General features: G+C 46.1%; 1 protein-coding gene across 4 annotated transcripts in view; it reads right to left on the bottom strand.

Annotated features, from left to right (window-relative positions):
• The window catches only part of Cflar (CASP8 and FADD like apoptosis regulator), a 64,912-nt gene that overhangs the window by 15,518 nt on the left and 32,555 nt on the right, over positions 1 to 16,839 (bottom strand). For 3 of the 4 annotated variants that reach the window (XM_021652178.2, XM_060368405.1, XM_060368404.1), the window contains exons 9-11: positions 16,045 to 16,126; positions 7,172 to 7,679; positions 1,820 to 6,274 (exon numbers count right to left, since the gene is read on the bottom strand). In XM_021652178.2, coding sequence (XP_021507853.1) covers positions 6,136 to 6,274; positions 7,172 to 7,679; positions 16,045 to 16,126 — 729 coding nt within the window. In that variant the 3' untranslated portion in view covers positions 1,820 to 6,135. Of the gene's footprint in view, positions 1 to 1,819; positions 6,275 to 7,171; positions 7,680 to 16,044; positions 16,127 to 16,839 lie in introns of those variants that run through there. The other variant, XR_002476963.2, reaches the window with a different exon arrangement.

Here is a 16,839-nt window from a genome sequence, read left to right as displayed (position 1 = left end):
AGATATAGATATAGATATATAGATATCAAGGTCAGTATACCCTCTGCTGTCAACATGCTGCATGTTCTCTGCTGCAAAGTCACTTTTCTGTTCCTTGTTTTGTGACAGTGTAGCTAGCAGGTGTGCCCGAGCTTTTCACATTATAACACAACACTGTATCCTACAAAGCTGGAGTTTAAAATTCACACAGTCAAGTTACAGAGAGAGAGAGAGAGAGAGTACCCCAAATATTCACAATGTTTTCGGTTGTTTGTTGGGCCCTGTTTTCAACTATCCTGCCTCGTGGCTAAAGGTGTGCCGGCCAGCTGTAGAGGACCTGCCTTACCATCTGGCACAATGTTAAGCTTTGTCTGTAGAGGGCGCTGAAAGGACAGTGCAAACCCTGGCAGAGAGGGCCTTTCCCTTCCCTGCTCCTGTGGTAGGGTAGCCACGTGGGCCACCCTGTGGGGCTCACTGGTAGAAAATTGCGGCAGTATCTGAGTGGGCAGGTCCCGCTCCCCAGCTCCTCACTGTTTCCCCATTCCCACTGTTAGGCTGATCCTGACTGAGGTAACACATAACTGCCTCATTCTCTTAGTGCACGCCATCATGTGGCTAGTAGAATATATCTAGTCATTCTCCTATTCGAAGGATTGCACATTGTCTCCAATTTTTGGCTACCATGAATTGTACAAGAAATAATGTGGTTTTGCCTTTATACTATTTATTTTTCTATTATTATTATTATTATTATTATTTACAAATTTTTCACTTTGTATCCTGGCTGTAGCCCCCTCCCTCAACTCCTCCCAGTCCCACCCTCCTTCCTTCTCCCCCTCATGTCCCTCCCCCAGTCCACTGAGAGGGGAGGTCCTCCTTTCCTACTATCTGATCCTATCAGGTCTCATCAGGACTGTCTGGATCCTTTTCCTCTGTGGCCTAATAAGGCCACCTCGCCAGGGGGAGGTGATCAAGGAGCAGACAAGTTCATGCCAGAGACTGCCCCTGCTCCCCTTACTCTTAACCCAAATGGAGACTGAGCTGCTCATGGGCTACATCTGAGCCAGGGGTCTAGGTCCTCTCAATACATGGTCCTTGGTTGATTCTGCAGATACCCCTGGACCCAGATTTTTTCGGCTCTGTTGATCTCTTTGTGGAGCTCTTATCCCCTCCAGGTCTTTCTGTCTCCCTCTTCTTCCATAAGATTCTGTGCACTCTGCCCAAAGTTTGGCTATGAGTCTCAGCATCTGCTTCAATACCCTGCTGGGTAGAGTCTTTCAGAGGCCCTCTGTGGTACACTCCTGTCCTATTCCATGTCTCCTCCCACTTCCAATGTCTGTATTACTATTTCTAAAGAAAATAAATACTGAGGAGTGAATTGATCCATCTAGGACCATGCAACTAAATCTATAAAGATGAGCTAGGTGTAATGGCGCATGCCTGTAATCTCAGCTCTTTTTCATTGCTGTGATAAACACTGTGATCAGGGTAATACAGAAGAGAACGTTTATGTTCATAGGTTCAAAAGCTTAGAGCAAAGGCGTGGAAGCAAAAGCAGGAAGATGAGAGCTTCTGTCTTGAAGAACAAACATGAAACAGAGAAAGCAAACTGGGAATGGCCTAAGTCTTTGAAACATCAGAGCCTGACTCCAGTGACAATCTTCCTCTAGCAAGGCCACACCTCTCAAACTGTCCAACCGACTGGGGACCAAGTGTTTCAATGCCTGTTAATTAATACATATGTTCTTATTTATACATATAATGTAGCATTAAGTTAGTAAAGCAACAGTTTTCTATAACCCGGTTAGCTCCCAAAAGAAGTGACACAGAAACACTATGATTTATTTTATAAATCTAAAGCACTGGAGCTGGGCAGATACCAACCTCTAAGCTATTTTGCTGTCTCCCAACTATACACCCTAAGTTACTTGTTAATACGTCGTCCTGTTTGGGCTGGATCTGCTCCATCAGGTCATGTCCTCTTTCTCCATCTTCTTCCTAGTCCTCATGCCTCCTTCTGAGACTAACAAGCCCAAAACCGTAGCTCCACCTACCTCTCCTCTGCCCAGCACAGGCTGTCAGCAACTTTATTAACCAATCAGGGATGATTGGGGAGCAAAGTAACACAGCATCGCTTGGTATACATGAGAATATGTTTGTCTGGGGTATAACCAGAAATTGGGGGACCAGTAATTAACAATTAAATACATTAGCAGCACAATACCAATCCTCCAAAAATCTCTTCCTCTTACAGCAACACACAACATACAATAAAAACAAATATGAAAATCATCATGTAGCAATTACATTTGCATGCAGCAACTTAGGAGACAGTACTCTAGAATTTATCCTCTCTTTGTGAGTTCAGAGTTCTATACCTACATCATTTTCTATCCTTACTAGTACTACCCATCTAAAAACATCTTGTCAGAACCTAAACAGCTTAACTTAACTGTAAGAATGTAACTATTTAGCCTTCAACCCCATTAGAAACTTGAGAAGGAAATAAATATTAGCTGAGTCAGCAGGAAGTGCAGACAAGCAGTTACTAAAACTATGGAAATGACAGAGTCAGCTGGCTGCTTGGACATATGATCTTAATAGTGACATAAAATTTCATTCAGTTGGTAGCCCATCATGACTATGTACTCAACTAAATACTTGGCTAACTACTAGTTTGAAATGTTTTAGGACACCTATCACTTCAACACTTAGGGTCAATGCCTTAAAGAACTATATTAAGAGTATCCATACACATATTTAGGGTATTTTATTTAAGCTGGGCATCCATTGTCTTCTTACATAATTATCTTTCAGTATGTCTAAAATATTTCAGTAGGAACCACACTCAGTGAAAAACAAGAAACCTCATGCTGTGAACAAAAGCAACAAAGAAGGAGTCAAAGATCCCACTATTAAAGTAAGGGAAATATCTTACATGACAATTAGCTGTAAGAGAAACGTGGGGCCTTCAAAGTTCTCCACATTGGGACCACATTCACCTGTGGTTCACCACCCACCACTACCCATTCCAGCTGCAAGCTAGACCCACAGCTGCTAAGCTTCCTGTGCATCTTCCCCATCTGCTCCTTCTCTTTGCTCATCCTCTTCTCTCTCTCAACCTGCCAAATCCCATCAACTTTATCAATGCTTGACTCAGCCCTTTTAAAACAGACCCTTCGTTGTGTGGTCTAATGACACAACTAATGTTAAAAGGGTGTAGCGCAAAAAAAAAAAAAATGGCTGTAGAGAACCCTACATGCTGTCCTTGAAACAGTCCTGTGAGGTACTCTTCCATAATCTTCCCAGATCCTCTCACCTCCCTAACCCATGCAACTTCTCTCACTCTCTCTCAAAACAGAAAGAGAAAAAGTTGAAAATGGAAGCAAACAAACAAACCAAAAAGAAAAAAAAATCAGTGAAAAGACAAAAAAAGTACATGTGTGCACACTTGCACACACACACAAAATCCATTTTGTTGCTGGCCAAGTACTCCTGGGCTTGGGGACTGCCTTGGAGTGTGGCTGATATACACAGTGGTACTCTACTGGAGAAAAATTATTTCCCTTTATCAACAGGTATCTATTGCACATAGCTTCTTAGCTGAGAGGGACTTTGCCTCCACTTCCCCCTTTGTGGGGGTCTCTGCAAACTCTACAAACAACAGAGTGTTAATCCAAGAGAGGCAAGAAGGAAGTCCAGTTCAACACAACCTAGTTGCTGCTGCTGGTTCAAACTTCGAGAGTCTAACAACAGACAGTTTATTTCAGTCACATTTTAAGCACAGCAGAATTTGGGGGAAAAAAAAAGTTTCCTTGTGACAGTTCCAAAATTAAAGACAAATATGAGAGTTCATCCTCAATGCCAGAGACCCATAGTTCCTGAAGCAATAGGTATTTCTAATAACTTAACCCCCTGTGTGCAAAAAGAAAGCTTGCTGTAGTCATGTCAAAACTCTTGTAAGGTAGAAGCAACATCTTCCATGAAGATGGGCCCTCTGGGTTAACTGAGGAAGGAGGCTCAAGGTAACAGTGCACCTGAAAAGGACCTAAGGGAGGGCAGAGCAGTAGATTGACTGAGATAAACAAAGGATAAACAGCTTGCATAGTGCAGAGGTCACCAGGCCGGTACTCACATCCTTTCTCAGCGCTGGGATTGTGTCTGGTTTGAACCCGTGCAGATCTTGTATGTGCTGTCATGGTCTCTGTGATTCATATGTACGTGGGTCCTGCTGTGTCTAGAAGATGCTGCTTCCTTGGAGTCACCCACTACCTCTAACTCTTAGAATCTTCCTGCCTCCTCTTCCAAACAGATCCCTGAACCTCGAGGATCTATTCTTTTTCTCATTTGTTTTTGTTTGTCTGTTTATATTATTTGTTTGTTTAATGCATATGAGTTCTCTGCTGCATGTATGCATGCATGCCAGAAGAGGGCATCAGATTCCTTTATAGATGGTTGTGGGCCACCATGTGGGTGCAGTGAACTGAACTCAGACCTCTGGAAGAGCAGCCAGTGCTCTTAACAGCTGAGCCAACTCGCTATCTCCTTGATTACTATTCTTAAATGCAGATAGAGATTAGATTATTAGATTGCTCAAGAGTACACAGAAGTAACATAACCATATTTTATAGCAGTTGATAAAATCACTGTTAGAATTCCTCTCTCTCCCCCTCTCTCACACAAACACACACACACACACACACACACACACACAACCTCATTACATAGCTAGACTGAGCTCAGAACTTGTGATACTTTGACCTCACCTGCCCTAGTACTAATATGGCTGGATTTTTCTTTCATGTTGTCAGATTTGTTTCAAAAGTGTTTAATAAATAAGTAAAGGTTTTCACTTATGCCATAAAAAAGTTAGCTATATGAAATTATAAATAAGCTAATCTGTTTCACTATTATTACTATTTTTTCTTTGTTTAAAACTTTTTGATTCTTTGTGACTTTCACATCATGCACCCCAATCCCACTCATCTCCCCATCCCTCTATAACTACCCTCCACCCTTGCAACCTCCCCTTACCAACGAAAACAAAAAATAAAAGTAAAAGTAAAAGCATCTCCATAGAAACTGTTGATGTATCACAGTGTGCCTCACATTAAACTCTTTTGTCCACACATCTTTACTTGCAAATGTTGATTGCAAACAGTCATTAGTCTGGTTGGAGGCCTCTGGCTCCTCACGGGGACTCCTCTAGGATGCCCTGTGTCATGGAGATCCTGCAGCTTTGGTTCCGCAGGACTGGCCCCTTTACATGCTCCAACAGTTCACAGATGGGGTAGGCCATCTCAAAACCCTGGGTGGTAGTGAGTTGGTAAGCCTACCCACTCTCCTGCACCAGAGCCACCAGGGCAAGCTCTCCCACTCTTCTGCCCTCGGGGCCAGCTCTAACATGCTGCCCAGGCAAGGTGTGGACTGTTCTCCTGAGTGCTGCAGCCAGTGAGGGGGAGGGCCAACTCTCCCTTGCTCACTAGTAAAATTTTTCCATCTTTATGTGTTCCAAAACATCATATTGTAAATATTAAACATATATAATAAAATGTTTTTTAAAAAAATAATATAGACGGCTAGGTTACAAAAATTAAAGACAAATATGAGAGTTCATCCTCAATGCCAGAGACCCATAGTTCCTGAAGCAATAGGTATGTCTAATAACTTAACAAGCTAATAATTTACTAAATGATTAGATGTATACACTCTGGACATAGGAACAATTTGCCCAGTTAGATGACAAACTCAGGCAAATCTCCTTAAGTTACACTCAAGTGTCACTTGGACCATTGACTATCCACTCTTATACTAGCTTGGTATTACTTGGTAGAGTAAACCTAAAAAAACAACAGGTTTATGTCTTACCATTCCCTGCACTGCGCCAAAACGTCTAACACAGGAACTTAAGGAGAAGTCTGCTTTCCCTCAGTTTTGGAGGACTCAACCCACTGGAGTGGGGAAGGCTTGGTGGCTGGAGTGACACGCTCCACAGCAGGTGTTTAGGGCTGATGTCTGTGCACAGGAGAGTCGGGAAGAAGGGCTTCCACCAGAACCAGAAGCAGGTATAACCTTCCTTCTCCCAAGCAATCAAGAGCTTTGCCAGCTCCAAGCCACCCTGGACGGAATACCAAGAACCCGGAAGGCTGCGTGCTTTCATGTACGAGACAGGATGAGCTTCTTTCTCAGAGTGTGCTGCAGGCTGAGATAGTACTTCTCCTTAGGAGACACTCTGCTGTTCCAGGCATACACTTTGTCCATGAGTTCAACGTGGAGATCCACAAGTGGGCGTCTCCTAGAGGAAAAGAGAAAGGTAAAACTTACTAACGTGCAAACACCAAAGAGAAGACAGATTGTCGTTAGAGTGAAATCAACCAACTGGTATGAGAGTTCTTTGAAAAAAAATTTTTTTAAGTGTTCCGCAAGTCGCTTGGCAAACAATCCAAACAAGCTTACAGTGACCTGGCTCAGTGGCCAGCCTCCTTCCACAGAGACAGTGGATGTTTATTCTGAGAACACACCCACTAGCAGATGAGCCCTCTGGATCACCTACGCAAAGACAGGAAGGCTGTAAAAGGCCAGTAGTACCCCTGGTCCCCAGAACGTCTACTTTGGAACGCTACTCCCAGCTCCCACACACCCTGCTGAGCCACCACTGAGGAGACTAGGGAGCAAAAGCTAAAGCTGAGTCCAAAAGCTAAAGCATTTGACTGGTAGCTCAGAACCATTATTATCCATTCTAATTAGGGGTCAAACAAAAGAAGGCCAATTAATCTTATACTTGAAAGACACAGTGGCTTCATTAACGGTCCCCTCATCCTAATACACATCAAAAATGTTTACAGTCGTCCCTTTATCTGTAAAAGCCAAGACACTCAGTGGAACCATGTCTGAAACCATGCCAGTACCATAGCACAGACGCTGTGCTTTCTCTATAATCCACACCTATGTAAAGCTTAATTTATGTTAGCCGAGTATAAGAAATACATCCAAACTCCCATCCGACTAATGCAAAGTGTTCATAAGCTGTGCTGAGTCTGTACCATCCCCTGAAGCAGCTCCAATGGGGGAGGAAAAGTCTGTGTCCTGTGGAAGTCCATTAGACAGTGTCATGGTGATCTCCATCTTGGCAGCAAAGCAATGAACACGTAGTCAGGAATAAAAGTGGAGGAAACAGACCTCAGCGGCTCACCTTTCTCGCTCCAGCTGCTGGGAGAGGTTCTGCAGGTACACAGAGGACGAGCTGGAGGGCCGCTCCAGCTGGGACACGTCCGCTCTGCACAGGCTCCAGAAGACATCGGCTTCTCGGTGAATGGTGCAGGAGCCGGGACACGGGATCTTAGAGTCCATATTCTTCATTGCTGGCCCATCTACCTCCAAGCTACCATCTTCCATCTGGCCGCCTAACACCTCATAGCTCTGAATGAAAAAGAGCTTGGGTTTCCCTCGGAGAGAAGGGCACATGTCTCCCATGAACATGCTCTTGACATGATCCAAGGAGAAACCCGGGTGAGCCGGGTCCACACCCATCATGCCTTGGGAGCCTCCTCGGCTCACCAGAACACAAACAAAGCTGTCATAGTACTGGTGTTGGTGCAGGCGGGCAAATCGGCGGAGAATATGTGTTATATCTTTTGCATGGGGAAACAAGAAAGGCTGGACATAATAGCCCAGGGAAGCGAAGGTCTCTTTCAGATATGCTGCAGAAAACAAACAGAAAACAACGCTGAAGTGAGGAGAGCCAAAGAGACACTGCTCATGACTCCTAGCATGGCCTAGTCTTCACTACGGAACTACTTTTGTGTAACGGTACTCTGAGGCCTCCCAAAGCAGAAGCAACTAAGCATGAAATGTGTGCCTTATCATGTCCCAGGCTTCTCACACGAAGGCATGTTTCCTGCTACACCACTGTCTCCGCCCACAGCCACCAGAGTCTCTGACAGGCCAAGACTCAAGTCATACAATGCAATGGAACCAAGAAAGAACAACACGGTTGTCTTTTCAACTAAAATGAAGTGAAAGGTTTTTCAAAAGATTCTTTCCTCAAGGTGCATAGGGCTGGGAAGTCTCTGCCTTGTCCTGCTTTCACACAGCTGACTCTGGAAAACCAGTACTATACCATGAGAGGTCCACATGTGGGACAGATAACTGGGGCCTCTTACCAACACCCATCAGCTTTCCAGGCAGACAACGAAGGGCCTACAAACGGCTCCCCACTTCCATGCAAGCCTTCAGTTGGCCCCAGGAGACTCTAAACTCTCACCAAAGACTTTACCCAAGCCAGAAGAGCCTACCTAAACTGTTCCAAAGTTCCCCGACCCACAGAGACTGGGAGAGATAGAATCAAATATGAATAGTTTGCTTAAGCCACTTAGTTCTAGAGTGACTAATCCACATTATTAGATAAATGATGCACCAAGTAAGTATTTTGCCCTCTCCTATCAGTAAGAAGGAATGATAATTGTCTATGTTTGACTGTGTTGTCCCACACCTTTGATCTCAGCACTCAAGAGGCAGAGGCAGGTGGATCTCTGAGTTCAAGGCCAGCTTGGTCTACAGAGCGAGTTCCAGGCCAGCGAAGGCTACACACAGAGAAACCCTGTCTCAAAGAAAATAATAATAATAACATACTTTTATCTTTTCCTGACCTCTCCTAGAAATGATTTATATTCACTAATGCTGAAGAGACAAAACAGTACAGACACCAGTAAGCTCACAGTTATGGAAATGGCGGACACGATTCACAGGTTGCTGATCATCTATTAGATATCCCTCTTCCCCTGTAAGATCTAGGTGGTAGAAATGACTGAGCCTCGCTGACACCCTAGCCATCCCCCTGGAGTGTAAGCAAGGTTTAAAGCTCTGAACTATAGCCAGGTTGGGTCCAGGACAGGAAAACAAGAGAAGCTACTTTAGGACTGTAACCAGCCGGCAGGAATGAAGATAGCCTAAAGGGAGGGTGCATGCACCACCCCTGCGGCAGACCATTGAAGCTACTGACCCCAAGACAATAGGATTACTCCTGGAATCTCATGCTGGGAGAAAGAAAAGGCGATTGGTCAGACAGATTTGCAGGAGAGATTCGGACAGAGTCATGGTGATGGGTGGGACCAGGCCTTGGCCAGGACAGCTTAGTTATGCAAGCCTCCTGCCTTCTATTCAAACCTAATTCATGTCAGGACCCTGAAGATAAACTAGGGGTTACTGAACCTCTTTGTTCCTCTTCCCAGTGTGGCCACACTGACCAAATCTCCTTTTTCTGCTTTTCACTATTGTGTTTTTATCTAGTCTACTGACGACAGGTGACGGAGCCTAGCTTGCTGGCACTATAGGGCTAGCAGCTGCTGGGTAGGAGGACTGCAGCCCCATTGCTAGCTCATTTTAAAAGGTTCCTTTCTTCTGCTGTGGCATATTCCTTCCGCTAGGGGACAGACGTCAACAGAAAACCACAGGCGCCAAGGCCCTCCTGTTCACTTATCACGTACTGGCTGGCTTTCTTCAAAGCCCTCTTCACTGATAACGTCTTTCCTTTTTCAAGAATGCCGGGAAGCCCAGGGAGGGGGGCTTCCTGCCCAGGCTGATGTGTGCATGGGTAGGGCAAAGGCTGCTCCATACCTTCTAGCACCTTCATTCTCCTCAGGCTCGCTGGTGCCATCCTGTCACGCCCCAGTGAGCAGGCAGCAGTGTGGAACACACTGAGTTAAGCCCCTGAGTTTAAGTCGGGGCTCCCTACCTGCTTTTTGCGAGTTTCAGTCTCCTCAGAGGGGCTAAGGATAGGACAAGCAACTAAGATCTAATGCAGAAAATCCTTCCCCAGTACAAGACGGGAAAAGTAAAGGTCCCAAATACCACAGACACCACCAAGAAGCCCAAATCTGGGACAAAGCAGAGCAGCCCACCAATAACCCTGGCAAGGGGAAGGTGCTCAGCAGGCAGCCTGGGGGCAGCACAGCTGACCCACCCACTAGTGCCACGTTTCCTCTGTGAGATGGCCAGGCGGGCAAGGATGCCAGCTGGAGTGGCACACACAGCAGCATTCCCTCTTGGGCCACCAAGGACAAGCATCAGACCTGTCGGATTTACAGGCTGTAAGGGGTGGGGACCAAGTAACTCTGGGTAAGTCAGAGCCTCCATTTGCTCATCAATGAAATGGGCTTAACACTACCACCTACACCAAACGGTGGGACCCAGGGGGGTTTCTGTAAGGCTGCTTACAAACTGCGGTCATCCAAGCATAAATAATTAGCGTTAAAGGAGACGAAGGCAGCCATATCAGCCCCTAAGTCAGGGACCCCGCCACGCCACGTCTTCCTAAGTGGCACTGCTTACAACTTGGATGGCACTCTCCTTCTTCTAAATTAAGATGGCGGTAGGGCAGGCCGGCTCTGCGTTCCATGTATGGCCCAGCTGCCACATCACTGCTGACAAATACAGGCAGAAACAGTGGGGTGGCGGGCTTGGAAAGTAAAAAAATCAACAAAACGCAGGAACTCCACTTCTCCTCCCGCCTGGAAACCCCGCTTCCCACTCAGCCACAGCTCAGCAGTTACAGCCACTTCTTAGGAAACACGGTTTATCCCCTGGCCTTGCGGTTAGTGCAAGTCTGCCCGTAACCACTCACGGGGATAAAGGATGAAGCAAACCCAGTAAGACACCAGGGCCTTCTTCATTTAGAATTTATTTTGAGCTAAATGAGCAGACTTGTCTCAGCACTTTCTAAATAAATAGATGAAGCAAATAAGAGGAGGCGCCTCCCCGGCCTAGCTACAGTCAGTTACTGGGTGCCTTCATGAGACAAGGCACCTGAGCGAAGCCCCAGGTGGGCCAGCGGATTCTAGGTGGGGTCATTGCATAGGAAAGACGAGGGGGACAAGGCTGACGTGGGTTTCTGAGCGTGTGCACCTGTGGAGGTCACAGACAGCCTTGCCTTGCCATCCTTTGTCTCGTTTGAGAAGCTCTCTTTGCTGTTTTGTCTCTGTGTGTGTCAGGCTAGCCGACCCATGAGCCCCCAGAGGTCCCTCCTCATAGGAAGGCTGGGATTACATGCACTGCATGCTGGCATTTATTTGGGATCTAGGGATTTGAACTTAGGTCTTCACAGTTGAAAGCATACATCTTTACCCATTGCGTAATCTAATCCTAAAATAGGTTCCTTCTCTTCTTTCCTTCCTTCCTTCCTTCCTTCCTTCCTTCGTTCCTTCCTTCCTTCCTTCCTTCGTTCCTTCCTTCCTTCCTTCCTTCCTCCCTCTCGTCTTTCCTTCCTTTACTTTTTTTATTTAGGCTTGAAGACATCAGTCTTTATTAGAACCCCCCCCCCCCCCGCCCGAGTTAGAAAGCTATAAACAGCTACCAGGAGGCAGAGAATAGGGAAGAAAAGGAAGGCAGAGACTAGGGAAGAAAAGGAAGGCTGTCGTGCCATTTGAGCCAACATGGAGGTCTGTCTTGTGGCAGGCTAGCAGCCACTTAACATTTGTGGCTTCTTTACGGGAAGCTAGATGTATGCACTCTGCCCCTGGGAGGGAAACAAACTACTGTACCCCCAAACTTTTGCTTTACTAAGTTCCCCTTATTACCTTACCAGAAGCTATGACAAAGGACACAGATAAAGCACACAACTCGGTCCCCGTCTTTCAAGGACCGTACAAGTTTGATAGAGAAGTATGCACATATGGATGGCTGAAATGTTCCATACTTCAATGTGGTCTTAGGGCAAATAAGGAGTCATTGAAACAAAGGCCACCACAGTTTCAGGAACTGGAGCAGACATTGTGGGGAAAGGTATAATCTAAGCCAGAGCCTGAAAAACCAGAGCAAGGGAAAGAAAAGTCCCCCTAACCCCTGACAAGGGGGGAGATGTTAGTGGACAAAAACACTGGTTAGGGCAACAGGCAGACAGGAGCAGGCATGTCCCAACCAAGTGAGATAAGGCCTCACTGCTCCAAGCACACACTCAGAGCTATAACCTGCTTTTTAGGAATCTTCATTGCTGGGCAGTGGTGGCTCATGCCTGTAATCCCTGCACTCAGGAGGCAGAGGCAGGCCGATCTCTGTGAGTTCAAGGCTAGCCTGTTCTACAGGGTGAGTTCATTCCAGGAGAGCTGGAGCTACATAGAAAAACCATGTCTCAAAAATAAGGAAAAGAATCTTTATTAAGTAAAGTTGATTACTGGTAATTCCTTCCAGACTACCTTGTATCGGAAAAAAAGAATAATAATATCAGTGCTACACAAACCAAAACAGGTTTCTGGGGTACCCAAGACAGCTGGGAGCAACCTGCTCTTCATGTCCACACACCTCATCTTTAATTCTAGCACCTCATTAGCACTCAACACCATTACGTTCTTTTCTGCCAACTCATTTTCTGGTAAAGCCTTTCAAGAGCCAAAGAGGCCTTTCCCATATCATGCGAATATCCATTCAGTTGGCAACTGAAGTACTAACATACGTATCAAAGGGGCTACCCTGACCCCCAGTACATGTACCGTGTTATCTTTTTAAACTCTAAGATAAGAGGGCCTCCAACAAGAGCCTATAGACCTATGCTTAAGTACATGCTGGATGTAGGCCTGGTGAAGTAAGGGCCTTCAAGAGACATTTCATTAATTAATAATGCTAAGCTTTTAAGCAAATATCTGCTTGGGTCCAGAAGATAGAAATGCCCAGAAATAAAAAGTGCCTCATTGAATGCTCCTTTTCCCGGATACAGACCATCCTCTGGGCACTGAGGACCAGGAGGGGCCTACAGGGTTTGTCTACTGCTCCTCTGAATGGTCATAGCTTCCCTCTACCATTTTGGATGGCATATGCCCCTTGTCCCCTTGAGCAAAGCTAATAGTGAGTGCTCTACTTCCCCTTGCAGAAATGTTCCTATTATGTAAGTGTTACTATAAGAAAATGATGTTTATTCAACATCTGCCCGTTCCGTTAAAAGAAAAAAAACCACATAAGGAGGCACGGAGAAACCCCGGGCCACTGCAAGAAGAGGAAGTTTCTTAGCTCTGCACAGTGGAAACTGCAGGGTTTGCTAGAAAATGTGACTTAGTTGGTTAGAGCATAGCAAAAATATCAGCAGCAGCAGAAGGAAAAAATACTTCCCCTTAGAAATCTGTGGACGCTCTCTGCCTGCAGATCAGGATGCAGGCAGCAGCTTTCACCAACTTCTCCAGAAGCATGCCTACCATGCTTCCCGCCATGGTGGTAATGGACTAAACCTCTGAAACCCCAGTGGAGCCCAGAACTTCCCTAACAACATCCCTGCCCATGTTGAAGGCCCAAGTTCGGCAGCGGAAGGCTTTGCCATGGAGGTGAAGGAAGCCGATGGGGAACTATATGTCTGGGAGCTGTCAGAAGGTCCACCTTCTCCACGCAAGATGTTTTTAACGAGGACTGGGACTTGGAGCTGAAATCGGACCAAGAGAATCCTAATGATGCTAATGACATCCAGGGGACCAAGCTTCACCAGATAAAACCTTGAGTGTGGTATGCCCCATGAGGAGACATGATGTATGACCCCAGCTGGCATTATCCACCTCCACTCCTCTTCGGATAATCAATGCCCTCCTGCTGCTCTGAGCCTCACAAAGGGATCTGGGACCTCTCAGCTGACAGCACAATTTGAGCAAAGCCATACCATCTCGTTTCTTCCCTGCTGACTAGCCACCCGAGCTGGGAGGTTCCATCAGCAGCCTTTAACCCAGCTCAGAGGCAAAGGGCACATGAGTCAAAAGAAGGCTGATTCTCCAGGGGACAGAGCAGTGCTGAGCAGCTGTGGGGCCAGGCCCTCTCTAATCACCTGCTCCACCTTCAAGGTATGGACCTTGGAAGGTCTGCACTGAGCATTTACTGCCTGGAGCGCCTTTCTGTGCATGGGTGTGCCTGGGGGAGGGACACGTGTGCCATCACATATGTGGATGTGTGCAGATGTACGCATGTGTTGAGGCCAGAGGTCAACGCCCGGTGTCTCCACTTTACTTTATGAGATTTCCACGTGAGGTCTGTTCCCTCTAAAGTAACCACGTCCATCCACCGTGCCATTGCATGAGGGAAATGCCTCACTCACCCCCTCACCCCAGGGTAGTCCTCAGGCCCTCTGTTCCCCTCACTCATCTGAAGCCAACAAACTAAGTGCAAGGCCATGGGGGGGGGGGGTTACGACTTAGTAGTTGTCCACTAAAGTTAAACAAACAAAATGAGAAAACTAACATTATCTGACACTTTGCTCCAGACTCTGACCTATGCCCTATATCTAACGCCATCACATAAGGGAAGTGCCCAACGTCAAGAGCTGAGACACCACAGAGGCACGATTAAAATCTGAACCATCTTCTGCCAGGACCCAACTCTGACTTGTAGGCGATTTAGCCCCGCCCACAACTCAGGAACAGAATTCAGCACAGGCCCTGGGTGCTAGTCACGAATAACTGAGTTGTTTGGTTCTCAGCAGGTTGTGACTTCATCTTTACGAGTCCCTTAATATAATATAGCTGTAACACGGAAAGCTGTGTATTTTAGACATTTCCTGGTGATATGTGAAACAAGACCAACCGTAATCAAAAGCAAAGGGACAATCCCACAATGTCCTTTAAAACAGTAAGTGATTCATTGAGAAACTATTTCCTCACTTGTCTACGGAAGCTGATAGCTGAAATGGTGTCTCAGAGTTAGGGTTCCTATTGCTATAGAGACACCATGACCAAGGCAACTCTAATAAAGGAAGCGTTATACAGGAAGTTTGCTTAAAGTTTCAGGTTGGTCCATTACCACCATGGCGGGAAGCAGACAGGCATGGCACTAGGGCAGCAGCTTGGGAGCTTTACCTCCTGATCCACGGGCAGCAGACTGGGCCTGTGACACACCCCACCCAACAAAGTCACATCTACTCCACCAAGGCCACACCTCCTACTCCTTCTCAAACAGCTGCCAACATATGAGCCTATGGGGGCCACTTTCATTCAAACCATCACAAAAGGAAAGGATACTTCTCTACAGCTAGAGAGACACATATCTCACACCTCCCAAAATAGGACACGAGGAAGCGGGATCGTAGCTGAAATCCTGGGAAATACAGTTTCATACTTGCTAATTTGACCTTCTCTTAGACTCTCTTTTCACAGAACTCTCCATGGTAATATTTCAAGCGAGTCATCTCTCTGACTCATGAATGTTGAGAGGTACAAAAGTCATGAACTACAGCGATCACTCCTCTAAAAGAAGGGAGAGCTGATTAAATGACTGTTATTTCAGGCATCTAGACTCTCCTTATTCTCTCTCGATGCACAGCCAGTGAGTGATTCACTCTGCGTCAGACATCCAACAACTGAGCAAAACAGCTCAGATCCAAACGGTGGTGGCTCACAGGTTGATCAAAGGGAAGGCAGATCTAAGTGCCATGTGGCACAGACATCAACCACATCCCTCTAAGTTAACACAGACAACGTGTTTTCGATGGCCTCAAGAAGGCTTGCACAGTCTATTCAGGTAAAAGGGTGAAACGTCTGATAATACTAAAAGCCAGAATGCCTTTCGTTCTAAATGTCCCTTGCAGACCAGGGCGCCACCTCTAGCCACATTACCCAGGATGTGCAGATAAGACTAAGGACACACCAACTCCCACAACTTATAGTGTGTGTTGTGTTCCCCAAGTTCATCTCCTGTCCCTCCTAACACATAGCTCAATTAGTTTATCTGCGTTTGTAGTAGCTAACTCAAGCCACCTGATTAAGTACTGACCAATAGAATTGTGGGTAGGGATGACACACATCGTTCTCAGGCCAGGCTTCTAAAATCTGTGATGAGATCCTCTACACAGTTTCTACCCCTTCACCTGTCAGTCACATACAGAGGGCCCTACAAAGATTCCAAGGCCTCAAAAAGATGCTGGGACCACTGGCTGACCACATGGAACAAAGAGACCTCCTAGCCCGACCCACAACTAGACTATGACACGGCAGTGAAGCAAGCATCGCGACTGAGTGTGCTCTGGTACTGCCGTCAGCATTTGCCATGCGGACAAAGCTACCTCGATTGGTTATGACCATGCTGTGAGGAATCGGCGTCTACACCTACCTGTGTCATTACCAATGCAATCGATGATCACGCAGATCCCCAAGGGCTTGCTCTGCATCCTGTAACTCTCTTCATGTATGTGCTAGAAAGGAAGGCAGGGACAGTTAGAGACATTGGATGCTTCTCTGTTCCCTACAGTCTCACTCAGGAGCCAACTCTTCTTTTGGGCTGTCTTAAACATCCCTTTGGCAGGTGAATCAATCAACAGATGGAGGCTAAAGTCCTCACAGCTGACTTTTCCCGTTAACGTCAAAGTTTTTCTCTGTTACGGTAATATGTTTAAGACGAACAGCTACATCAGTACTCAATTTTAGTGAGAACTGTAATCTCTTTGCCATGTGTCTTTGCAGAATAAAGATACTTTGGAAGAGATAAGGAAGATGGTCAGTTGCTGTCACAGAAGCCTAAAGCAGCAACAAGAGACAACTGTTTAAGCCAGCACAAACAGAGGCCTTCCATTGTCTCCTCTTCAGAAGAGGAGGTTGTCAACCCAGACAAAAGCCAGGGCCAAGCACAGTTCAGCAAAGTGTCACTGTCCGCTGGTTCAAGCAGTAGTCACCTGGCTGAGGTGAGAGCGGCCACTTAGAATTCGCCTTCATTCCAAAGCTCACTAACAATGTCCCCCTGGACATTATTTTTCTTTGCTATAGTCAAGGTTCCCAGCTGATATGTTCTCAGGAAAATTATGCACAGGTACCCAGTCGTCACAAAGAATTTTTAAGAACAGTTTTGGCTGTTTGTTTGCTGGCTTGTTTTTTAAGATGTCAGAGTTCGTTCTAGTGAATAATTTGCATA

Source organism: Meriones unguiculatus, chromosome 15 (genome assembly GCF_030254825.1).
Source record: "Meriones unguiculatus strain TT.TT164.6M chromosome 15, Bangor_MerUng_6.1, whole genome shotgun sequence".
Classification (NCBI taxonomy): domain Eukaryota; kingdom Metazoa; phylum Chordata; class Mammalia; order Rodentia; family Muridae; genus Meriones; species Meriones unguiculatus.
Note: the sequence above shows the minus strand (reverse complement) of the source record. Positions and strands in the feature narration are given on the sequence as shown.